The 26,996-nt window shown below is 39.4% G+C and overlaps 1 protein-coding gene across 19 annotated transcripts in view; it reads left to right on the top strand.

Annotated features, from left to right (window-relative positions):
• sgip1a (SH3GL interacting endocytic adaptor 1a) overlaps positions 1–26,996 on the top strand; it is an 81,869-nt gene that overhangs the window by 41,828 nt on the left and 13,045 nt on the right. For 4 of the 19 annotated variants that reach the window (XM_032524905.1, XM_032524895.1, XM_032524896.1 and 1 more), the window contains exons 1-17: positions 3,842–3,941; positions 10,978–11,041; positions 11,833–11,857; positions 11,970–11,990; positions 12,509–12,571; positions 13,009–13,072; positions 13,639–13,817; positions 16,129–16,137; positions 18,275–18,286; positions 20,034–20,055; positions 20,170–20,254; positions 21,679–21,764; positions 22,742–22,822; positions 23,485–23,559; positions 23,758–24,519; positions 26,153–26,274; positions 26,666–26,819. In XM_032524905.1, coding sequence (XP_032380796.1) covers positions 3,866–3,941; positions 10,978–11,041; positions 11,833–11,857; positions 11,970–11,990; positions 12,509–12,571; positions 13,009–13,072; positions 13,639–13,817; positions 16,129–16,137; positions 18,275–18,286; positions 20,034–20,055; positions 20,170–20,254; positions 21,679–21,764; positions 22,742–22,822; positions 23,485–23,559; positions 23,758–24,519; positions 26,153–26,274; positions 26,666–26,819 — 1,900 coding nt within the window. In that variant the 5' untranslated portion in view covers positions 3,842–3,865. Of the gene's footprint in view, positions 1–3,841; positions 3,942–10,977; positions 11,042–11,832; positions 11,858–11,969; positions 11,991–12,508; positions 12,572–13,008; positions 13,073–13,638; positions 13,818–16,128; positions 16,138–18,274; positions 18,287–20,033; positions 20,056–20,169; positions 20,255–21,678; positions 21,765–22,741; positions 22,823–23,484; positions 23,560–23,757; positions 24,520–26,152; positions 26,275–26,665; positions 26,820–26,996 lie in introns of those variants that run through there. The other 15 variants (XM_032524898.1, XM_032524893.1, XM_032524897.1 and 12 more) reach the window with 9 other exon arrangements.

Here is a 26,996-nt window from a genome sequence, read left to right as displayed (position 1 = left end):
CACTCTGTAGCTAAAACAGAGACCTAAACACACAGGTTTAAAACAGTAACCATAAAACTACAAAATATGTTGATGTGGCTTGAAATGATTAGCATCTCATTTCCACTGTTATTGTGCCAGTTCTGCTGTGCTGCAGCACTTTGACAGACAAACAAATCCTGCCAAACACGCTTGTGGGATCGAAACATTGATCACTTGTCAGCAAACACAGATCACATGTCAATAGAAACACACGGGGGATCATGTTGATCAGTGAGCAGGCTATGGGTTTAATTTTTCATTAGGAGATCATCAGAGATTTTTACAAATAGTTTGTCTTTTCTTTTTACCTTTTTTCATCTTTTAATTTTACACTTATAATATATATTTTATTAATATATTTTAAAATATTTTTATATATCTACATATTCATTTCTTTGATTTTGATCAGTTTCCTGTTAGCACTTTGCAGTCTGAGCTGGTCTGTAATTGCAGCATTTTGCAACAGTGTGCTCGTATACTGTACTTTACTGTGTGCAGCTGTCTAGTCCATTGAGGTGTGAATTATATGGTGCACTTCACCTTTAGAAAAACTACATCCAGGAGACTCCTGATCAATATGTGATAGTACTTGCACCAGACTGGAGCACACAGAACTCACCACCGTGTCCAACTTGATCCTCGCATAAAGGAGAGGAGCGATAAATAGGCCCTTGCCGTTTCAGTCCTGAGCCAAAAGACAAGCAGGGACCTACTTTTTTTAAGTGCAGTTAGAAATGCAGTCCACCTTCTTTACTGAATAAATTGTTGCAGAGTTATTTTTTGTATGTTGATGAACACAACATAATTTTTCTGCCTGTTAGAGACGTTCTGTCCCTAGGAAATTACATTTTACATCAAACACAAGAAGGTTTTAGTCATTTTGTCTGTGGTATTTGTGCTTTCAGTCATTTCAGAAAGACAAGGCTGCAGTTGCCTGAAAGAAATTCAAATTGGAAGCCCAATGAAGTACTTGTACACTACCTTGAGTAATATATTTGTAGATGTCTTATATCATATGACAACATGTCTTTGAATTTCCAACCCACAATTTGATTTGGTCATATCACATGAACTTGTGTGTATTATTATTATTATTTATTATGTTGTATCTACAATGATTATACAGCAGTGACAGAAATGTGACAACATAATGAGGAGAAGGTGAACTTGTTAGGATACCTGTGGGCTGAGGAATCCACCGTGGATGTCTCACATTAGTTATTTGTTGTCTAGACAACAACTAAAACACCCGCCTCAACAGCCTTGTAAACCAGCCAAAATCACAGTAGCTGACATCACGCTGTCCCAAAGAAGCCTGAAAGGAGGCAAGAAAACCTTTGTCCCATTATCTTTTGGAGGCTGATCTTCAGTATGTTGTCATGCAGCCAACTACTGTAGCACTTCAGTCTCACACCTTACTAGCAACCATCAAAGTGTTTTTCTACTCATTCCAGTATGTTAGCTTGTGCAGAAAAGGGGCTTGTAAATGTATCTCTAACTAAACAAAATTATATCTGTAACATTGTTTTGCCATTTCATAATAGTTTTAAGCAGGGTAGTGATCTTATGAAAACTTGTATGAGAATGTATGAGTATCATGAGGAGTGAGGGACAGCAGGCATATTTAGCGAGCATGCAGCATTTTTGCGAAAGAGGCCAATGTGCACAGAGAGCGTACATTCTGGGAAAATACACCCAAATGAGACTGATGGCTTTACCTCCCCCCTCTGAAATGACTTTTGCTCTAGCTGAACCTGTTGTTGAATGTCACTCGAGCAGAGCCAATGTGCCAGGTAACCAATGTGCCAGGTAACCAATGTGCCAGGTAACCAATGTGCCAGGTAACCAATGTGCCGGTTAACTTTGGCTATGAAATGCAGCATGCATAAAAAAAGAGAAAAGGTTATTTTTCTCTTCTTGCTATTTCATCTTCCTATGGTAATGGGCTTTGGCTGGGTGGCTGCAGATGACATTCTGGGTACTGTCAGATTAATGTAGATGAAAGAAGGGAGGATTTCTACTTTTGTTATTTTTCCCCTTAGTGGCGGAGGCTGTGGGGATCTGTTTTGATAGGAGGACATGACTGAAATAGCTGGGGACTCATCTCCAGCAGAGATTGGGACACGTAGCAGGGGTTTTGACAACACTCATACATAGTTGTTTTTTTCTGGAGACATTTGAAGGAACTTGTATAAAAAAGTTTTGCCTGTCAACTTTAATAGGCCACCCTCGAGTTGTTGCTCTGCTTGTGTAAAGTTTAGAAGCTTCACACTACTTCCAGTGTCTAGATGTAGAACACACAGCACTATAGATGGAAAAAAAATAAACTGAGTGTTTTAAAAACAGGTTTTCAAAATCTAAAAATCTCATTTGGGACTTGCTAATGATTTGAGAGAAATGCCTGAACTTTTTACAGCATGTATCTTGACAGTCACACTTTGAAAACATGGCTTCATTATTAATCACATTATCTAGTAAGAAATAACCATTCATTTTGTTGTCTGTATATGAAAAGCAAGTGTAGGAAATTGCAGAAGTATCAGACGGTGACCTGAGCAGGAGCGTTTTGAGCACCAGCTGGAGGCGGAGAGGGCACTTTGTTCCCATATCTGCCTCTCTGATCTATGAAAGTCTTATGTCAATAACTGGACAGACTGGTGGAAAATACATATTCTCCCTGTGTCGTTGTGCCGGAAATCCATGTTAAAAGCTACTTTGTTGGCTTGACAGCAGGGTCATTTGCTACACAGTCCTTGGTGGATGCTATTTGGAGCCTGGGGATGGGAACCATGAGTGCTGACTGTTTATAGAGGAGTGAAGGAGGGTAAAGGGAAGAGCTGAAGAACAATGATGTGTTGGAAGAAGAGATGTCAGACAAGTTCTGCAAATAATCGTACACTGAATGCTCTATAATGTGGCATTAGTCTTTATGGTGTTTTATAGGATTTGGTGATGAGTGGCAATTACGGTATTCAATCAATAGTTAGTCGTTTATCAATCAAACATGCCAAATATTCACAGGTTCCGTCTAGGCTTGCCATCAGTTATTGCCATTATCGATCAATCTGCCAATTATTTTCAGGATTAATTGTTTAATTGCCAGAGTTGACACATTCAGATGCTGTTATTTTCTAACCAACTGGTCAAAATACCCCAATTATTCAGTTTACTGTTGTATAAACTTAGAATACCTGCAAATATTTACATTAAGGAAGTTGGGAGTTAGTGTAGTTTTTTGTGCATTTTTGTGGAGAAAAAAGAACTTAGTCGTGCCAAAAAAGCACTTGGACAATGTCAGATTGGGCTCTATGAAAATGTGATAGCCGCTTTTACTGTTTTCATTTTATAAACTAGATAATTAATCAATTAATCAAATGAATAACGAAATAAACATGAATTAATTAGATTTTAGGTACAGTATAGAATGGAAATAGAGCAAGTGCACACATGGGTGCATCACCACCCTCCCGGCATTCTCAAACATCTTTTGTCCATCTCTGCTTTGCCGGCATGCTGCTATATGGTTTCTGGCCCTGACCCACTTTCCTTTAGTGAGTGACGTCACTCGATGATACATCTCTTCTTTGCTTTCTTTTATTTTTTTTTCCAAAGGGTGTATCTGTGCAACAAAACGGACACGTACCATTCAATTACTAATGTGTGTGTGCTTGTGTAGGCGTGGGGTACGTTGTTACCGCAAATGTTACACTTGATAGCTCACAGTAGAGCCACCTGGACCGTACAGTCTGGGCCTAAGTTTAGCATCCACAGGCACAAACGCAATCTGACACCCTACCTTTGTCTTTCTTCTGCCGCACAGACACACACAGTGAGGCTGAAGGTGATGGCTGTTGATGACCATGCATGGAGGTTTTCTCATGTCGTGCCCCTTCTCCTAGCTTTTCTGTCTATCTTGCCAGGTAATGAGAAAGAGGGCATATATCCACAGACAGCTTCGCTTCTCTTGGCCTGTCAGAGTCTTCCTCCATCTTTAGGTTAGAGGCAGGAAGTTTAGAGAAATGGTGACTTAAATCCTGAGCCCGGCAGGGAAACTGTAGGTGGGGGAGATTGAATAAATGGCTTTCTTCCTTCTTGTGCCAGTAGAAATATGTTGTGACCAACTGTGGGAGACTACAGTATGTGCACTGCCTTGTTTGTGTAACATTGTAGGAAACAGTGTTTGCAGGGTTTAAAATTAACTTTTTCATCCACCAGCCAAATGGTTACTGAATGTTTAAATTTTACCAGCCACTTGATAGATTACTATTGTTTCTTTGGCTGGTGAGTGAAGCAAATCGACAAGCCACTTGCATATTTTACCAGCATTTGGCTAGTAGATGATGCTAATTTTGCACCGTTTATGTCTATTAATTTAAGTTGACATCTCTACACAAATTATTCTTCATACATGCTTTACACTCATAATAAACCTTGTGCTGCATTGTAGCTGCCAAAAGAAGCATATGGTTTTTATTCAGCACATCCTGAGCACATGATTAGTCATGTGATCAGTCTTCTCTTCTCTGCCTCTTTTACCAACACACTTTAGTGTTTATTTTCAGCTATATGCAGGTCTGCAAAAACAGTGCATGGAATAAGATGGAAGCTGCAATCACATATCTGCACAACACGTGTCTCCTCGTGATATTAGAGCATTAATCTGCCTCTGCATCATTGCAGCAGTGCGAGGTCGTTATTAGTGAATCTGCCAGTCTCAAGCAGCTTTTCTCTCCTCACCTGCCTCCTTCTTTCTGCCACTCATGGCCAGGAGGATGGATGAGTCACGCCAACAAAAAAGCCTTTTAAACCTCCTGTTTTCAATATACCTGTCTAACTCTGTGTCTGTCTACTGTATGCAAGTCTGCCTGTTGCGGTGCATGCTGTCTCCTTGTCTACTTACTGTTTCTTACAGCCTGTCTGTATGTTTTTTTTCTGTCTGCTTGTTTATGTCCCAGCCAGCCGTCGTCCTGTTCTACTAATTACTTGTCTCCTTGTCTGCTAAGGTGTCTGCCTGCCTGTTAGTGGATCCACATGCTTCGCCTCGTGCTTAGTCAACAGCTTGACTCAGTACGAAAAACAAACCCACGTCTTTACACTTTAGTTCTCTCACGCCGTTCTCTCACCTGAGCATGCTCTGACATGTATACTACACAGTATTATAAACAGTAACCTATTTTTTCATCCACTTTTAGGGATAAATATAAATTATACATGCACTGAATTACATTTAGAAATGTGGTCAGCTTTTAATCACTTGTAAAAAAGCAGCAAATGAGAGTTTAAGAATTCAATTTAATGCTCTAGTAAATAGTATTTTAAAGCCATAAACATAAAAGTGATACATTTTGTGCATATGTGTCAAATTTTGCTCTCTGACTTTGTGGCTAATGTAGCTTATAGGCTAAAGCACCGGACACCTCTGGCAGAAGCAGACATATGTAAGCCCACAAGGAGGTCACAATCACACAATAGGTGTAGTGCACGGACACAATTAAGACTAGCCTGATTTAAAGCAATTCTTGCTCTACCAAAAGGAAAACAGCAAACAGTGGAATTATTGGAAAGATACTGCAGGAAGTTTAACTTGATGAGAGCTGAGATCTGAGAACACTTTACCTCCAAAATCAAATCTATACATGTGATTGCAGTGTTGGATTTTGTTTGTGGTTTTTCAGAGATCTCACTAAAATAACCAACTGCTTTTTTCATGAGTGTATCTCTAAGGACAGAATTAACCACCAAACACAGACCGACAAATAGGAGCACTAAAGGACTTATTTGGCCAAAAAGCCCAACAAATCCTAGATTTGATTAGATTTGTAGAGATTAGAGATGTAGATTTTTTTCTAGATAGCTTTTGAAATAGAGGGGTGCTGTCTAAGTAGATTTCAGGATTGGAAGGAGCTTTTCTGCCCAGACGCTCAATTTAATAATGGGAGAAAAGGTATAATTGCTGTGTTTCAAGGTGGTCATTTCTATTAAAGGCAGTGTTAGTGCCAACCTCATCCTGTCGGTTGAAGGGTGGACCTCACAGTTATAATAACACTGCGTTGCTCTGGGTGGTGTTCCTCCTGTTGTGAGTTTGTTTTCACTTCTTGGGACCCTTTCTAAAGTTAGCTTCCCATCCCTCGAAGATTATCCTGAGCCTTATATTCTAAACTCTTTTCAGAGACCAAATAAACATTAATTTGGAAATAATTCCCTAGAAATTAAGTCCCACACTTGCAAAAGAAACACTTTTTTTTCTGTAGGTAGAGTAAAATGATTGAATGTCTATGGTCAGCGTACTGTTGCTCTTCAGTTATCTTATAGGTTTATTTTTAAGATTTGGCATTGGCAGTGTCCTGTCCTGTTTGGCTTCATGTCCTTTGGCTTTTCCTAGAATTACATTACTGTGTCTTGAGAAGAGACCACTAATTACGTTAGCACTTGTGGTAGCATCCCTCTGAACGGAAGCCATTAAGTCATTTCACAGTGGGCACTGCACACTCGGTTATTTACTTCTAGTTAATTAACCCCTGCCATACACATACATGTATTCTTTCATATCAATGTCATCCAGTCAGATTTAGGCACTGCTTTAATTTATAGGATTATTTTTTTTAAATTACACTGATCAGTTGAATCTCATGTGTAAATACAATTTAAAAGTATCTGCCTTGGAACGAGCTGAAGGATTAGCTTACATCATTCTGGTTATTTATAAATTGTATCAAGTGTTAGTTATGCCTGCCTTTATAGCCCAAAAAAACTATGAGTATAAAGCTGAAAGAAGAATTCCGGTCGATTCCAACACGTAGCTATATATAAGATGCTAAAGAGAGACTTCTGTAATGTCAATACAGTAAAAATGGACCTACTTAACCAAGTTCGTTCACTGCTGGCTACAAGTTAGCATCAAAAACAACAAAGGTTGTCAGTTGAATGGAGTTTTGAGCTAACGTTAGCAATTAATAAATTATAGATGGCTAACACATTTTTGAAATGACTGCTAGGTTTGCAACAAGCTAGCAATCAAACACAACAAAGGCTGTCACTTGAATGGCCTTTTGAGCTAATGTCAGCAATCAAACAATCATAGATAGCTAAAACGTTTTTGAAATGATTGCTGGCTACAAGTTAGCAATCAAACACAACAAATGCTGTCACTTGAATAGCGTTTTGAGCTAACCTTATAAAAAAACTCTCCTCACATTGGGCAGTGATTAAGACAAAAAATGAGAACAATCGGTGCTGCCTACACCGTGTTATTCTCCTGCTAGCGTTAGCACGCAACAGATTTAAAGAGGGCAAGTTTTAATCTTGTTATTAGCCTACAAACGTGTTCAACATGTCATTAAAAGTGCCTACCCATGTGAAGTGATTCCTTCCAAGTGAACACAGTGAATCTGACTGCAGTAGATGTGAAAGAAATGCATGAAAGTTCTGCTAATTCAGCTGTGTTTAGTTCCTGTGTTGTTACTGCAAGGAGTGCTTCGGGACCATCTACAAACTACAACACCAAATATATACAAAAAAAATTTCCCAAAAAAAGTTTAAATGCTTTAGCAATTATTTAATAAGTTAGAAACTTTCAACATAATACACAGTAACAGATAGTGTTGTTGGCGGGGCATTGAGTCAGACTCAGTGGTGAGTGAAACCAAAGGAGAGGGACAGACACAGAGATTTAGCCGAGCCAAGGTAGCGCACTTCTTAATTAATGAACTTTATCAGTTATCAAGCAAATAAAAACGCTGATAGATAATCTGCAAACTTCCAAAAAACGGGCCCATAATCGGTCCATTCTTAGTTTTCACCATCAAATTTAGGAATCTGCCAGTGTATTTTTGTTTTTTTAGTTTTCTCAAAATGATACTCAACAGTCCAATAAAATTAAAACGTGAAACATTTAATAAAGAAAGACAAGGTAAAATAAATTGAAATAAAGTGAAATAATATTGCAGATTTTAATCTCAGGTACTGTAGCATACAGACTTTCAGTAGCCAGGGAACAGCCGCCATGTGCACTCTGTCACGTCCGAACAAAATACTCTTTCATTAGCACAGCTGTAAACCTGTCAGCTCTTGCTTGTGGACAATGCTGGATTTACAGGAAAGGGAAACAGACCTAAGAACAAGAGAGGCTAATAGAGGGGCGGAGAATATATTTATTGAATGCATCAACTTAAGCCTGAGACAAGCTGAATAAATGTACTTCTGAAAAATTAGATTAAATACAGTCTGCTGAAAACAAAAGTGTAGTTTAAAGACTCAGAATCTTAAAAATATCTTCAAATTGTTACGCAAGAACATGCCAGCATGGTGCAAGACAGTGAATCAATCAACAGGTACCACTAAACTAGGCCACAACAAGGAAAAGAGTGTGTTTCTGAATGATATTAAAATAAACAAATAAACATGAGAATTGAAGCAGCTGTTGAGAGGGGAAAAAAGCTTAAACCTAAGTTTTGAACCTTCATTGGCATTTCTGAACAGCCGTTGAAGGGAAATGTAAAACGTCCTTCCTCTATTAAGCTACAGGCAGAGAGAACACATTGCATCCTCATACTGAGACCTCAGCAGTATGAGGATGTTGGTAAGGCATCAACAGATAATATTACCAACATATAACCAACATCCCCATACTGAGACCTCCAACAGATGCCTGACCAACATCAGTTTAGGGAACCTGTTGAGCCACAGAAGGAAAGAAGAAAGCTTTGATCTCAGTTATGAGAAGGAGGTGTCTGTATCTGTGCACATTTTGTTTGTATGTGTAAAATACAACAGAATAACCAAACAACACAAACATACTTACAACTTCCTTCACAAACAGTGTGATAGTTTCAGCACTCTCCCTCCTAAAGAATTGTTCTTAAAATATACTCAAAAAGTATTATTCTTGGTTATGTATTACCTTGCGCAAAGCCACAGCTGTTGATTTTTCATTGGATTATTGATGTTTCAAAGTGTCCAACTTGTGGGACATGTTGCACTGGCACATCACTATAAGAACTAATGTGTTAACCAATGTCCTTGGGCAGATTGCAACCTGAAATGTCTTTTTCGTATCATTAATAAATGTGAAATGTGAAAATAAATAACATTGGCAGATCACCTACAGTATAGTGTATTATCAAGCTCTGTTTCTTGAGCTTTGTGCATGTCTCTGCATATGTTCATAAAATGTCCGCTGGGACATGTGTTGCTACCTTTCATGAGCCAAGCCTTTATATTTGTGAAAGTGCCTTTATCCTGTGTATGTATGTGAGCTCTTTTCTTTCATTTAAAGGTCTGATGGCATGAATATTTTACTTTATGAGGTTTTTAAACATTGATATGAGTTGCCCCAGCCTACCTATGGTCCCTCCAGTGGCTAGAACTGGCGATAGGTATAAACCGAGCCCTGGGTATCCTGCTTTGCCTTTGAGAAAATGAAACCTTAGATGTGCCAATATTGAATCTTGCCCCTTATGAGGTCATAAGAGGCAAGGTTACCTCCCCTTTCTTTGCTTTGCCCGCCCAGAGAATCAGATAGACATCATGGCTTTCAAATGAGCAAAGTTGCAGTTGGTCAAGGCCACAAGAAATAAGGACAAGTCTTTATTTCATGAGTGAAGTCACTGGTGTTGAATTTGTGTACCAGACACAGATCAAGAACAGGATAATGTTACTGTGCGTCTGTGTGTGTGTTAGCATCAGGTTCCTGCTCTGAGGCTCAGTATGTACCTGCATGTGGTAAGAGGAAGAGATAGGTTGGTCATGAGATGATGTGATGTGTTCAGGACCAGACGAGGAAGAATGAGAGTCGAGGCATTATCAGAAAAGAAATGGAGGGGGACAACTGGGCTTTCATCTTGGGTAAGAATAAGCCAGGGGCCATTTGAGACATTGTTGTTTGACTCTAAAATTGATAAAATGAATCATACTTAATCTGCATTAGAGCTGCAATAAACTTTTATTTTTTGTTTTGTTGGATTGTTTTTTTGATTGTTTTGTTGGATTGTGATTCCTTCATTTGCTCCTTCCTCCACGGTAGGAGCAAATGTTAGGCTTGGATATTTGAACATGGAGCTCTTTAAGAGAAATGTAACATATAAAACAGAACTATAGTGTAATCCTCTAGTTCAATACAATGGTATTTGAGTTGATTTTTCTGTAAATTTGAGTTTGTACTTCAACTCCAAAAATAGTGCAGTGAAACTTGAGCTTAAGTTGGAAGGCAGGAACACACAAGCCATATCTGCTAATCTGTGGTGAAAACTACATTTTCAGTTTTTGCAAATAAGGCTGAAATGGGGGGTTGCAGAATTCCATGTAGGAACAGACTACTTCTCCTTTTATTTCTATGCTTCTTTTCTCCTGCATGTAACTGGGGTTGGATGTGAACTCTATCCACTTTCCTTACAGGATCAAATGTGGTGTTGGTTTCAAGGTCCAGACATTGCATTTAAGACTTTTTTTTTTACCAAAACTTTTCTTAAAGCCAAAACACACACTCACACTTTTTGCAACAGTCATCATTTGTATTGTTGGTCAGTGAGCAGCTCCAGTAGACCAGCTGTTGATCTAATGACTTAGCAATAGCGTTATTGATTGAAGTTTTAGTATATTATCTGCTGTGTGACCTAAAACAGCTTCCTCTCTGCTCCACAGCTCTAAGCTTTCTTTGTAAATTCTTGGCGCGTTAATTTTCACAGTACTAAAGATTTTTCCATTGCAAAATGATACCTTGAGGATTGCAAGGCTGCCTGTCCATCTGTGATGACCATGAACACATTTTTAGTTCTGAAAGACAGTGTTTGCCTTCACAGCGATGCAGCCAGTCACTCAATAATACATAAAAACGCTGTCTTTAATCTCCTGGATGATAGATGAAGCACAGCTAAACCCCCTACACAGACACTACCTTTTAGTCATGCCTTTGTTGTCTTTTTAAGCAATAATTTGCCCTTTTTCTTTTTTTCTCTACAGGATTGAAAAAACGTACCAGGAAGGCCTTTGGGATACGGAAGAAAGAGAAGGACAATGACTCCACGTAAGTCCTGATACTCATTCTGGGTGCTCTGTATGAACATAGTGCACTTAGTTGTTCCACAGCTGAAAGTATTTACAATAATACTGTGCAGTAGAGCAAAGAGATGGCTGAAACCTCTGAATTGGAGTTATTTTTGGAATAATAATATGTGACAGCAGGCCTTGCATGTATATTAAAGCAGAATGAAAGGATTAGAATAAGTAAGAACAATTACATGTAATACATAGTATTAAGTGCAGGTGTTGTCAAACAAATGTTAGACAGCTGCTTCTGTTGACCATGCATGCACTATTTAAGAGTCTACCTGTCAATTATGAGCAACAGTGGTATAGTATATATTGTATTAATGGATCTGTTAAACTCTAAGTATGAATGACATGTTATTATCAATCTACAGAATAATGAGCATACTTAAAATAGCCAGTGCTTGTGACATTGCTTGTTTGCATACTGCTAATGTTATATATGTCATATTATGGCAGAAATGTACTGAAATTAAAGAGAACAAGATCCAGAACTTGCAGAATCTCTGTTAGCATAATAGTGTTCTGGGGTTGTTTAGTCAATTTGTAACTGTCGGGAGACACGTGATGTAAATGGTGTGTGTTCTGTGATGTCTATGAGTGAATTAGTGTGTGGGTATGGTGGCATAAAAAGGTTTTCCTAAGTTACCCTTTTTAAATACTTTGGCTCTACTAATAGCAAAGCACTTGATTTCAAAATGAAGAGCTCACATGTTGAGCGACTTTCATGCTCTCCTTTCTTCTCTCTGCTTCTTTAAATTCTCACAGGGGGTCCCCAGACAGAGAAAGCGGTGTAAGTAACAGAAAATATCATTTATAAATGACCATTTATTCTCCACTGGAGGAAATCCGGTCTGGTGATTGTGACTTCATTATTTATTTTCTGTGTTCTTTTTACTTGCCAGGGACCCCAAGAGCTTGAATCGGTACTGAACTCTAGTCTCTAGTCCTTTGGAGTAGATTCACCTTAGAATAGTTATTCTAGAGTTTAGAGCTTAGACTGGTCAGCTAGTGCTGCTGTTTCAGCTATCGTTTCATTATCCGGCCCTCTGAGGAGGCTTTGAGAAAGAAAAAAAAAAAGGGATACAAGATATGCATCTGAGTCCCTGGGGTAGCTTAAAGAGACCTGAAGATTGAAATATTATCCAGCACTGTTGTACAATTTGCAGCATGTTGGATAATAATAACAATAATCATAATCAATATCAGATTATTATTGACCAAGCGAAGAAAACAAATTAAGGCCTGTAAGAGGAAAATAGAAAACTGTGGGACAGTCTCACATGGCATGAATTGCAGAGTGAATTGCAGAATACACAGCATCCCGGTTGAGTAGTATAGTATAGTTCCACCAAACAGTTGCTAAAATAAAAACACATCCACTCGCAGCACAGTAGTGCACAATATACTGTACCTTCAGTCTCTGGTGTCTCTCTCTTCTCAGTCTCAGAAGAAGACCAACGGGGCCCCTAATGGCTTCTATGGAGATATTGACTGGGACAGATTTGTAAGTTATAGCATTATTATTTTATGCTGATTTTAAACAGCTTCTTCAGCTTGGTCGGCACCAACTCACTGCTGCTTTGTTTTTATATGCATTGAATGACCTTATAGTATTGATCCATACTATTGTAAAATCAATGTTATTGACAAATTTGTGAACAAAGCATATTAAAAGTTGATGGGTTTAGCGCTTATCATTTGCAACATTATATTGCTTACATTTTAGCTCCAGATTACAACTTTGTCAACATGAATTTGGTCATGTTTCATTTAGCAGGGAACCTAACATTTATTATGACCTTATGTCTCTGTAAAATGTATCATAAATTGTGTGTATTTTAATTAACTTATGCAACACCTTGAACCAACTGCTTTTTGCCTGTTTGCATTTTATTAGCATACAACTAAGAGATTTATACTGAGTCACTCTTTGTGTTTCAGAACTCTCCTGAGGTGGATGATGAGGGCTACAGCATCAGACCTGAGGAGGAGTCAGAAGAGGGAGATATCCTCTGCACTGCTTTATTTTGCATTAGACAGAATTAATTTGTCTCATTTTTTCTGTAAACACATGTACTTTAAAGAAAGTTGCTTTAGATCACCGAAATGGGTTGTTTCTATTGTTGGTACAGGATTTGTTAAATTGGTGCACACTGGATGTACTCCAAACCTGCTAAAATTCTGCTGACCCTAACCCTTTTACACACAAAACGCCACTTGTGACAGTGATGACAAAGTGTGTCAAATGCTTATTAGAGTGTAAAAAATCCAATTACCAAAGGTAAAAAGGTGGAGTACATAACTCAGCTACTGAAGAATGAGTCTTTGACTGACGTGAACGGGACGGAAATAAATTACACATTTTGAATTTGAATTACAAGTAAGGGACATATAGAACCATATGATTTTAAGGCAGTCACCAAGGAAATAAGGCTAGTTTCATCAGGGATGTAGTTCCTCATTTTGGTTCACAATCACAGAGTCACCTTCATAGTAGATTGTAAGTCAACTGTCAAGTAAATCCTGGAATATTTGAGGAAGGGAACTTTGCTTTCCTTGACGCTGAACTACCGCCTACCATCAAAAAGCCCCACTTCTTTTCCTCTGATGAGTCGGAAGGAGAGGAGGACCACAGGAAAAAATTTAAAATCAAGATAAAGCCGCTGCCGGCCAATCGTGTAGTGTCGGTGCCCTCAGTCGACGAGCTCAAAGCCTCCATAGGCAACATAGCCCTGTCTCCAACTCCCATGGTGAGTAGCTCTGACGTCACTCCCTTCTCACTGCTGGCTGAGGCTCTCTATACCAGATGGCTGTTTTTTAGTGTAAAGACGGTTATAATGAGTGTGTGTTTGTGTGTGAATCACATGCTTCACACATCCCTGTTTCTTATCTTTATCCTCTTTAATTCCCTTTCAACATGTAGAGATATTCCTTTTTTGTGTGTGTGTTGTTCATGTTTTTCCCACTGAGGTGCTGCATGACGTTGTGTGTGTGCCCGTAGCTCTTGATCTACCATCTTTCTCCAAAATACGTATTTTACTTTATTCCACCGTTTTGTTTTAGCTATTGACGAAAATGGGTCACTGCTTCACTTTTCTTGGGTCTCTACAAGACAACAGAACTAGTTTGTTTTAACGCAAGAGCACATATGTCTCTGGTTTGAACCCTAGACTGAAATCACAATCCATGTCCTAGTGATGAGTGAGCTATTTTGATATTATAGTTTGATTTCTACAGTTAATTTGTGACGCCTGTGATACTTGGTCAGTGCTGCCAGTGACCACAGGGTTCTCCGGTTTAGTCCGGTGTTGTTGAACACAAGACCGATATCCTACCACCATGTCAGAAACCACAGAGTAGCAGGTTGTAAAGCTCCATTTGGAAGTGATGCAGCTCACTTGATGAGTCCAAGTTGAAGCACACATCTCCTTCACACAGCCTGTAATCAGCAGTGGTTATCTTGGCCTACCCATAATTCCCTCCTTTTTCAGTGAGGACAGTTAGCTTGGGTATCTTGAATAATTCAGGTAGGAAAGTGGGCACAATGAACCTGTGCGACGGTTTGCTGTGCAGTGAGATTGCTTGTGGTCATTTGAGCTTCTGGACTTAATAATTTAATTCAGCCGCCGAGTATTTACCCACCGACTTTGTTAACCTGATCAGGTGTGAAGGTCTCTCCATGCTAATAATAGTTGTGCACATGTGTTAGTGGATCGGACACATTGGTTGTTTTTTTGCCTTTTTCTTGTTCACAAATACAGCGCTTAGGTCATTGGTCGATCAACAGATAATTAATTGACAAGAATTTTGAGAGTGGATTAGTTAAGAAAAAAAAAACTACCAATGGAACATTTGCTGGTTTCAGCTTTTATCACTGTAAATTGTATATGTTTTAGATACATATTTATACATATTTATTTTTAGATATATATTTTTAGACGGATGGTTTGATAAAACAAGCACTTTGATCACATTGGACGTCCTTCGCATTTTTCAGTATAACTGGGTATTTTATTGAGTAAACAATTAATCAGAAAAAATAATCAGCAGGTTATTTGATAATTGAAACAAATGTTAGTTACAGCACTGGTAATGTGACAGGTTTGGTTTCAGGGATGCACTGTGGTGGTATAGTTACTTATAATCCGGATGTGTTGATGCTTTTTTCTTAAACCAGGAAAAGTTATGTCAAATAATTTTCCCTCACGTCTTCTTGAAATGCATCTAATGTAGTCAAGTCGCCTTCATTTTAACCAAAATCATAACATTTTAATTACTGCCCTGTAGATGTAACTACAAAACTTCCACCTTCACCTCAACCGGTCCAAATTGGCATCACATTTGCCCGGGCAACTCACACATAAATTACATAAGTCACACAGTCACTCCCAGTCCCTGGCTACTCTGGGTAACCCTGGCTATGGACTGACAATACATGGTCTGATGAAGAGAGGAAAAGGGGGCCAAATACTTACAGGCCTCCAAAAGCAAACAGTGATTCTTTCCACTTCTTTCTAGTTCAGTCTTTTTTTCTTAAAGTCCAACTTTATTCCCAGAATAATACATTTATGACTGAGCTCTGATTTCCACAAAATTCACACTTGGCAACACCCTCGACTAATAACCGAGGCTCTTCATTCTGACTGCGTTGGATTTTTGCCTGTACTGTAAGTTTAAGCTTTTACCCCTGCTTTAAAAACCTGAAACACAGTACCAGGTATTTTATAAACCTAGATACTAAGTGTTGTATTTAGCAGACTGCTTAAATTGTATGGTAATATTTGGCGTATTCTGCAGGAAGAGGTACACAATGATGCAGGTTAACAGCTTATTTCACATGAAGCCTTAGCCAGGATTTTGTGTTCACATCATGTTAGTAGGAGTAATGGGTAATGTGTAGGTGAAGGGATGAAGGGAGCCATAGTACTACGCCAAATTATCAATGATTGCTTTGTTTTGCCAGCATTATACTTTCCCCTCTAGTCTTTTTACTCTTCCACCTTTTTATTTCTCACCTATCTCTCGTTTTTTTGCTGCCTCTTTTGATGCTAACCTCTGTAGAGGAGTCCGGTAAGCATTTACTTTGCATACTGTTGTTTATATATATTTTTTTGCTCACAAAATTGCCTCTGTGTTGCTGAGAATAGGCTAAGTACAAATGGCCTGTGTGTAATAATAACTATAGGCTTTATTAGTGGCCCAGCATGTATAAAGCAATGTTATGTGCTTTCTCTTTTGGTGTGAGTGTGTTTCATTGTAGTGTAATATAGCAGATTACTGTATCTGCATGTATGTGATTGCTCAGCTTTTTTCTGGCACATGTTGATTTGTTTTCCTTAAGAACACAGTCTTTTAATTTTTTTTCCATTGACTAAGAGGTCTTAAATCTGATTTTAATTGGTTCTGGAGTCTTGAGCTTCGACCTCTCAGTCCAAATGACACAACTACAAGCACTAGAGGAGGTGGGGAAAAGGTCAGGGATGGAGTTTAGATGTTAGAAACATCTTAACAAAAATAAATCTTAAAGAAAAAGAGGTCTTACATCCCATATTATTACTCCTTTGTCTTATTATCTAATAGCATTTGTTTTGTTACATAAGCAAAGATGCAATATTGAATTTCAAAAATGAAACAAAAAAAAACTGTTCTTCTGATCCATTTCCTTTTTTTTCCCTTTTTTTTTTCAAATTGAATTGTTTCGAGTGGTCCAAAAACCAACATTTGTGTGTTAAAGACATATTTTAAGGCTTAAAGGTCACAATGTGTGACTCTGATTGCTTCCTGTTGTTGTTCTTCCTGTTTACATACAGCAGGGAGAAGATAATTGGTTATGACACACACTATTGCGCTATGGCCTTCACCAATTCACCCAATGAAATGAATCCCTTCCACCAGCATGTCCCTCCTCCTTGTTGCATCATTTTAATCACTCATGCCCCACTGCACAACTGGAACAAGCAGGAGCTCCCAAGTGAGGGAGGGATGGAGGGCAGAGAGAGCTGATGATGAGACGGAGGTGACGCAGGCAGATGGCGAGATTTCAGCAGATAGAGACCGGGGGGATTGGATGGGAGGCTAAAAGAGAAAATGAAAGGATACTTAAAAGGATTAGATGGCAAAAATTACATGGTTTTTAACAAAAAATATCAAATAAAGGGATGAGTATAGAAATAAAGATACAAAAAAATGAGTGCAGGAAGAGAGGGAAGAGATTTAAGCAGCTCCACAAGCTTTTTGGGATGATGTCCAGTCACAGCAGGTTCACAGACATTAGAGATTCAGGAAAACATCCTCTTATCTGAAGGCCTTAAATTGCTACACGTTTTTTCTCACCATCAACAGAAGACTGGATTCAGGCATATACACAAACACACACACAAATCAGAAAGAGTTTTACACACAAAACACATGTAGTTTATAAAATATAGTGTTTAATTATACATTTAACTACCCAGCAATATAAGGGTTAAAATGTCCTGGTAAAAATGATTAGAGACGATTAAACACAGAACTGTTTTAATTGTTTCTAAAATGTGAGGGTTCTTCAGAATCGAGTACTTTTACTTTAAAAACTTTAAGTACATTTTCCTGATGTTCTGTAAATACTTTTACATAAGTAACATTTTCAATACAGGACTTTTACTGGAGTATTTTTATATTCTGGTATTAGTACTTTTACTTAAGTACAGGATCTGAATACTTCTTCCACCACTGCTTATTGACCTATTTGCATTTTTGCTCAAACATCTTGAAACCAAATAAGGCTGCACAAGAAATGTCTCACTAATTTTAAGACAGATCAGCACATTGCACTCTCTTCATGGATATTTTCGGTGCTTCTTGTTATGCTAACATGTCTCCTTGCTTGCCTCATTTGCATCTTAGCTACTCTTAGTGAGAAAGCAAGAGATGCGAGGAGAAGACGGGAGAGCCTATGCTGCCAAGTGAGAAGCCTCCTCGTCTCCTCAACGTGCATTTAAAGGATTAAAAGATCTATGAAGGCATAATGGGGAAACAATTTCAGAGGGAGGAGAGGACAGGAGGAAGCTTAAGCAAGCATAATGAAAAGCACCCATTATTATCCTGATCCCCAAATCTGACCGACCAGGCCAGAATTCTTCTCCTCCTCATGCATATGGTTTCTGCTTTACTGATTTGTCACTCTCTGACCAGGTGTCTCTTCTCTCTTCCTTTTTGCTGGTCACAGAGACGTAGCCCGGTAAGTGTCCTTTTCTTTCTGTCTCCCTGGGATCAGGCTTATAATGTCACATGCTTCTTGTACCCTATTGCACCACCTTGTCCTCGGACTCGGTTAAATAAGACCAAAAAATGCGTAGCTGGGTTCAGTGGCTGATGCAAGGGGTCAAAACCATTGGCTAATTTGTTTTGACATTAATATTTAAACGGATAAATAACTATATTTTTCCCCTAGATTCTCAAGATCACTAGCATGCTTGTTTTTCATCTTGAATGGCTTTGTGCTCGGTCTCTGTTCTGTGGAGAAAATTTGCACATTTAACAGCTGGACCCTTTGATGTCATTTTTTAGTCACTCCCCATCGTCGTGTCTTCTCATCTCATCTGCTCCTGTCTCCCCCACACCCCACTCTCTCCACTCTCTCTCTCTCTCTCCTTATCTGCCCTCTGCCTTTGTTGGCCTCTTGTGTCCCTGACATGCTTAATTCATACATTCGCTCGCATACACAGGGTTTTTTAAGATGACAGCTAGAGAGGCACTATTATTGTGCTGATTGACGCCTCTCCAACAACAACAACAACAACAACCTAACTCATTTCTCTTTTAACTTCCTTACACTCAAACTTTATCAGACTCAAACCTTCTCTCTTGACATCTCAAACCAATGCTCAGATCATAGTTAGCTCACTACAGGCAGCAGTTACTGTTACATGACACTAACAATGTTATTGTTATTTAACTTTGAAGGAATTTATCAGAGTAACTTATTCTCCTTTATTTAATCTGTGTCCCTAATGGCAGATATTTTTGCTGTCCATCTGATATAAAGCAGCTGCTGACTTGTTAGGACTGTCTGTGCCTTATTTCACTGAATGAGCAGTGTTCAGTGAGTCACTTCTAAGGCATATGAATTTTTGTTTACAGTGCCATCTAAGGGACCACTGTCATGCTGGTCAACATTAGCCCTCCCGATGTTGTACCGCTAGGATTTTCAATTAGTATTAAAATGTATTGTAGTTGGTAAATACACAAGAAAGACTTTCGATAGTGCTGAAATAGAAATAAGAAATGTAGGGCGCCCGTGTAGCTCACCTGGTAGAGTGCACACCCATATAAAGAGGATTACTCCTCGACGCATCGGCGCAGGTTCGACACCGACCTGCGGCCCTTTGCTGCATGTTGTTCCCCCTCTCTCTCCTATTCATGTCTTCAGCTGCTCTAAAAAAATAAAGGCATAAAATGCCCCCCAAAAAATTATCTTAAAAGTGCAAAGTAACAACTTAAAAACTGCAAAAAGTCTTTACATTTGGGGGTAGACCAGGGGATAGGGCGCTAACCGTGGGTTGGCTTGTCCCTAGTTTGTGTTTGTGTACAGTGTTTGTGTGTTAGTAATGCTTACTCCTGTGTAGCTTGTAACTGATCAGGTAGTTCCGCAGGTCTCATCAGATTAAGTTGACCTCTGAACTTTACTACTGTACAGCATGCATCATTGTTCTGTTTAAACCACACAGATTTTTATATAAAAAGAAAAGTATAATTTTGTTTTATGAGGATTGCCATACATATTGCCATACATTTACATGTGATGTTTTTCTGTGTACTGTATTTGCAGCTGTTCTACATAGATGGGTCTATGTAGGATGCCGATTGTTAGTAGCATTATAGATAAATGTTATTTGAATAAAGGCAATGTTGTACTTGTTAGTATCTCTTTGCAGTTTTATGTTTTGGGTTTTTACATTTACTGTTACATTTTTTTTATGTTACAGGGTTTGAAACGGAACCCATCCAGTAAGTATCAGTCTTGTTGCAGCTTAGGCCAGGTTCACTTTTAATGCTGGTGAATTACAGAGAATATGATTAAAAAGACTCAAATGTGCTAAACTGATTTAATTATGCTTCCAGGTGAGGAGATTGCCAGACCAAGACGTGTCGTCCCTACTTTACCCACTGTGGCCCCCACACCAGCCCCCGCACCTCAACCCCCCAGGTGTGTACTTCACTGTTCCCTGAGGGGAGACAAGCTACTGCCACGTAATGTGATGGTGCTGCTATGTGTATCACACTGTATGTGTCACTGCTGATCTCTTTGCCTGTCTCATGGCATTGGGCTATGTATCTGTATGTTTACTCTTTTTGCTTTACTAAAAAGCACTGGTTTTATTTGGGCTGAGACACTGGCTTCCTTTTACTGCTTTGTACTATTAAAAGATAAAACTTTTTTGTTGTAAAGCAATGCAGTAGAGACTGCATACCGCATTCTTCTGGCACATGCAGTAAAATGTATTGTAAGCTAATGTAGGTGATGGCATTGGTGATTTTTACATTTTTACTCGGATGTCAGCAGCATCCAGTGTCACCTCTTTTTTTGTCTCACTGAAACCTTCCGCATATGCTGCTGCTGTCTGGTTTTTATTCCATTGAGCAGGGACTCTAACTGGGATGTGTAGTTACTTTAGTATTAACTGAAGTTTTTGGAGAAAACTCTTAATGTAACCAAAGGCTGTGAGATAAGTTGTGCTTCTAACATAATGGATGATAAAAACAACAAGATTTTGTTTAGATTTCCCACAACTTTTGTCATTCTACTAAAACATAACAACTTAGTGACAGAAATTGTGTTTATTTTGCTGGAGGGCCACTTGAGGCTTCAATGAATCTGCAGAGCTGTCACTGTGTTTAGCTACTCAACAACACTATGATGCCTTGTGTGCTGTGGGAACATAAACAGAAGTTCTTCTAGTATGAATGTTTATGGTTTATAGTTGTATTTATAGTTTTTCCTCATGTTTTTTGTGGTTTGGTTGTATGCTAGTTTCTAGTGTTTACATGTATCTTTGTTTGTTGTCTGTCCCGTACCATTAGCCATGGTACAGATACACCTTGTCAGGTGTTGCTATTCCTCTCTCCACAGCTACAAATTGCCATCACTGCTTGAATATGTTGTAACTGTGCTGGTAAAAAAAGAAAGTATCTTATCAAAATCAAATCAATATCACAAAATTAGCAACCATATACATAAATGGTTCAAATTACCCCACATAATCTAAACAAAAGAATGGCAAATAGTGTGCCAAAAAAGCACAGACAAATGAAAACTAATAATTACAATAATACAGTTATATTCAACAGTCATCCAATTCATTAAGACAACAGCGGATTTAAAAAAAACTAAAAACATTTGTATATTCAGCCATATAGTCTGAATAGGATAGTGCTTTTGGATCTGCATTTACTTGGGTCTACAATATTGTTCATTTCCATACCAAGTTGCATATGTTATGTGTTTAAATGTATTCTACCTGTAAATGTTCCGATGACGGAAGCTATACTTAGATGATATGTACAGTATAGCTGTTTCCTTAAATTACCTTCTGTAACTAATTCTTTCCTTTTGTCCTTTGTGTGTTGCAGCAGTCAAAAAACTCCAGTCTCAGAAGACACCACAGCCTTATTTGGGCCTCCTTTGGAAACAGCCTTTGGAGAACCTAAAACTGAAGGTAACCCTCCTCCCTGTGTCTTGTCACTCTGAATTTCTCTCTCGTTACACTTCTGTGTGTACATCGCTGTGACTGTTACACAGGTAATAACACAAACCTATTCTAGCAACAAACTGGGATAGCAACCCAATGAAAAAGGCTTTCTGAACACACTTATTGTCTTTTTAAAGCTGCAAGCTAAGCCCTGCTTGGCTGTCAAAGCAAATACCCTTTCTCTCCTCCTCCGCCTCCCCCCTCTCACCTATTTCTCTAGCATCATTGTTCTTCCCTCAGGCTCACATTGCAGTTGTGGATTCACTGTTCACTTCATCTGTCTTTGCTAAGGTCAAAGTTGAAATTGGCATGTGGTTGGCGTGGAGGTCTTGTTCATGTGCACAGTGCAGCTTGTTAATATGCAGACTCTGTTGTCACACGCTCTCAGCCAATCCAGTAGGATTTAGTGGTACAGGCTGTGGGAGAGCTCTTAGCTGTTACATAACTGGTATGTCAGGCATAACTAACATCAACCTCACACAAATTCCCTATATACATTCATTCAGACAAATAAAATCTGTGTGTGTAACAACTGGTAACGCCTTACTTTCTAACCCCTTAATGTTTTATCTTTACAAAAGCATAACGAGTAGGAATGTGCGATATACTGTTGATACGCTCAGTTTTAACTTGATTAGGTACAGCTTGCTAAAACTAATACAATCTGATACAACAGCGCTGCAATAAATCATGACCTCATGAGATTTGAACAGTAGTGATCAGTTTTTACTGGACAGTATGTATTCTAAACTAAGTTGCATGTCTTTTTGAGTTTTTTTGTAGCTAAAATGTATGCAGTCTAATGAATCTCTGCAATAAATCCTACCTTAATGAATTAACCTAACACTGAATGGGTTTTCATAGCCCGAAAGTATCAGAAACACTTTAAATGTTTTGGCTCTAATACCCCTGACCTGGCCTGTTCTGTCCCCCCCTAAACTTAGTGGGTTTCTCTGAGTCCGATGCGTGGGGGACACCTCTGTCAGAGCCTGAATCCTCTTTGACCAGATCCTTTCCCACAGGAAGTAAGTTTTATAACTATGTGCATGTTGTGTCACACTTCTTCTTCTCCCTGGAATGACTGATCCATCAGCTCACCTCTTCACGCCCCCATCATCATCATCATCAAACAACTAACAAACAGACCTGCAAACTGACCCGATCAAACACTTGTGTGGCATAACACTCTGCTTCTCGTTCTCAGCCAGCTGTGACCTGTTTCATTTCATCAATCATTTCACAACCTAATGATTCACTGTTGTACTTTGTTGTTTATTTTGGGAGATTTCAGTACTTTTTCACATACTGCACCAACCCGTGCTCCCTTGCTGCCTTCTCCTTGCATTTGGCATACTGGTGACTAAATGTGTGCTGTGCTGCATGGTTAATGATTTGTGGGATGATCCCTTCTCCTCATGTTGTGCGATTGTGTTTTGACAGATGTATGTATGTATGTATTGGATCCAAATTTGTAATGCTTTTGTTACAAGAATTTGTGCATTCATAGGCTAATTTCTCATTTGTCAGCATTGTATGCAGCCCACAATAAGTTGCAGTGACGTGAAAAGTCTTCAACAACATTAATTAACTTGATATAAGCATTGTCTTATCAACAATCCTTTCTGTTGATTTGGCAGTATTCTGTCCTAAAGGACTATTTATTGTTGCCCTTATGATTTTATTGCAGCTCCCCCTCCTCTTCCACCCAAGAATGTCCCGATTTCTCCACTGTCGACTGACCCTCCCTCTGTAGATGACCCTGGTAAGAGGTTTTCCTAAATATTGCTGTCTTCTATTATATCACACCATCTCCTCGGGGTGAATCAAAATATTGCGTTTGATCTCCAACTTTCTGGTTCAAACTTTCACTGTCTGCCTGTCACGTTTTATCTCTGTGTGTAAAGTTACTGAGCACTTCTGCAAACACAGCCTTTGATAGGGGACTGGTTGTCTGTTTCAGAAGTGTCAACAGCAGCAGACAGTTCCACCAGGAAGCCCTCAATAGCTGACCTGGACAATATTTTTGGACCAGAACAGCCTCCCTCTGCTGGCGAGGAAACAGGCGACACGTGGGTGTGCTTTAGTGCTGAATCTCCTGACCGGCTGCCTCTCCCAGTGGAACCAGCACCTCCTCTTCCAGGCTCCCTGCCTCCACCTGAATCTCCAGCCCCACCCTTACCTACATCACCACCTCCTCTTGAAGACCCTGCACCACCACTCCCTACATCCCCTCCCCCAAAAGAAGAACCTGTGCCCTCTCTTCCATCCCCCCCGTCTTCCTCAGGGGAGACTGCTGCACCTCCTGTCCACTCAGGTCCTCCTACACCTGAGGATCGAAATCCTCTCACGCTCGCCACCTCTCCACCCCTTGCACTACCAAAGGAGCTTGCTTCTCCTCCCATTTCCTCTCCGCCTCTGCTGGACTCACCCACCAGCGTCCCACCAGCCCCTGCTCCCAAAGCAAGTACCCCTCCAGCTGTGGCTCCGCCTGCTGAGGGACCTGAAACGTGCTCCGTCCCACCGCCACTTGTCCTATCTCAAGAGGAGCAGTCCAAGAACACAGACGTCACCCAACCCAAAGAGGACGGAAGTCAGACTGTCACCTTGCCCAATGATGCTAGCCTGGGGAGTCGGATTACACCTCCCCCACCTCCTCCCCCCACATATCGGGCAGTGGTGTCGTCACCGGGTCCCACATCTGGAGCTGGTGGCACGAATAGCGGTGAGTAGTCAAGATTTTAACTGGAATATAGTCTATAGAAGACGGGTTTTTTAACTTGGATTGGTCAAAACAATTTCCTGAATTATCTTTAGATAATGACTAAATAAGATGATTGATTGTCACACAGAATATAATTAATAAAAACACAGGGACAATTTCCTGGTCATCATAGCAGCCAAGTGACTAAAATGAACAGTATCCACAGAACTAATGTATGGTAGAGATTGTTTTGAGTTGGAGTTGAGAAGGGATTGTATTACCAACGTTGCACCATCTTTAACACAATCTTTGTTGTTAAACTTGTTCAAAGTGAACTGTGAATTAAGCCTGCATGATTCGGGGAAAAATAGGAATCACGATTTTTTTTGCTTAGAATTGATATTACAATTCTCTGCTACAATTTTTTTGACCATGACAAAACAAAACAAATTGGCAGTACCAAACATAGATTTTCTTTTTACACCTACAGCACATTGCGCATCACCACAAGACTGTAAACATAGAGGCTTCAATAAAGAGAAGGGAGAGCAGTGCAGCGCTCGGGAGCGCTTTAAAAATTATTTTATACAGTCTATGTTTAAAACTCACAGAAGAAAGCAGTAGTGTTTGTGATGCAGTCGGCTCGTAAAATTAAATGAAAATCATCATTTTTTTTTTATTTTTTTTTTTAAATCAAAGTTATTTAGAAATTAAATTATGAACAGGGTGAATCGAGATTGTGATTTTATAACGATTAATCGTGCAGGCCTACCGTGAATGCATTTTTTATCCCTGGGAAAGAGGTCATGTTTTGGCCTTGTTTGACATACACCATCATTCTGCTGCAGGTTTGTGTTATTTTACCTGAGGTTGTTGTTCTGACAAACTCCTATTTAAAGGTCAGTTGGAACATTTTCATTTTTAGTGCACATTGCACATCGCACAGTGTCTTCTGTAGGAGTTGTAAACCAGTTCTTTCAAACTTCTACCTTTTTTTTAAAAGCATGAACATTTTCAACTGTCCATTATGCTGCAGACAAACATTTTTTTTCTGGTAAATTTGAATGCGCTAGAGAGCCAAACACAGAATGCATAACTATTTGAAGAAAAAGGCTAAATGCAAGGAAGAATATTGATCATTTTTTGGTCAGTAGTTCACAAAAGAAAGTGTGTGACTAATAGCTGTGCACAGACTTTAACCATTCAATGTTGTAAGAATGAATTCTGTCTGGTTGCAGCTTTAGAAAAGTCCTGATTGTCAGTGGTAACAGATCCCCAGGGCAGCTAAAATAGGAGGTTGTCTGTTCTTAATCCTGTATAGAAATGAAAACCCAATTTCAAGGACTGAAGTGAAACAATAATATAAAACTTAGTCTATCTTTTTATAAACAGTACAACTATTATACTTAGGTATTCACATGCCTTGTTTATAGTAAAATTATATACTTGTCAGTTACATTGTATGCATGAAAATACAATCCCAAAACAAACAAAAATAGGAATTATGCTTGACATGCTTGTGTCTAAAGTTGATTCTGTCCATCCTGCACCTATTCTGCATTTCTACTGCTCCTGTTTCCACACCATTACGCTTCTGAAAAGAAAGGTAGAGTGTTATAAATTAATCTCTATATGTTTCTGCTCTGTTTTACAGGTTCCTCCTCTCCGGTGCGACCTGCCACTCCTTCGTCAGTCAACCCCACCCCACCACCACCTCCACCTCGCCCCCCTTCAAGACCCAAACTTCCACCAGGGAAACCCACTGTAGGAGATGCAGTAAGTGTTGCAGTCATATTTTGGTGGTTGTGTTTTGGTATGTTTAAAGGTTAGGATTAGGGTTATCCCACTTAACAATGTCAAGCGGTTTCACTGTTGCAACAAGTTGTGGTCAGTTAATATCTGGAAGAGTTCAGCCACTGCTCTCCTGATCGTTGGCTCAACTGCATCCTTGCATGGACTAGCAGAAAACTTCCATAATAGAGGCGCTCAAAGCCAATCACAACCGTACAACTTGCCTATGGTAAAATTAACTTTGACAAAAGTTTACCAGGTATACCAAAGAAAGAGATGCAAAAAACCTGCGAAAATGTTTTTGAATTTTGAAATTTATTTTACTCTATTCTTTCTTTGTCCTACTATTTTTTATTTTTTTATTTAATCTTTTCAGAATCGTCCATTCAGCCCTCCGGTCCACTCAGCCAGCCCCCCTCCCATCGCCCCGTTGGCACGGGCCGAGAGCACCTCCTCCATCTCCTCCACCAACTCCATGAGTGCCGCCACCACCCCCACGGTCAATAAAGAGCTCTCCGTGTCTGTGTCAGGTGTGTGATCCCTCAACCGTCACTGAGCTGTGCAGCCTGTCGCCTCAAGGCAGTGCTCACAGAGGCTCGCCGTGATGGCTGAATTTAACTTTTTCATGTCTAATATATTAAAAGTTCATTATTGATTTTATGCACTCGCCCTGTCCTTCCTTGTGCTCAGAGTTTGTGTGGAATGAG

The sequence above is a fragment of the Etheostoma spectabile genome, chromosome 9 (assembly GCF_008692095.1).
Source record: "Etheostoma spectabile isolate EspeVRDwgs_2016 chromosome 9, UIUC_Espe_1.0, whole genome shotgun sequence".
NCBI lineage: Eukaryota > Metazoa > Chordata > Actinopteri > Perciformes > Percidae > Etheostoma > Etheostoma spectabile.
The sequence above is the reverse complement of the archived record's forward strand: the minus strand, read 5'-3'. Positions and strand labels throughout refer to the sequence as shown.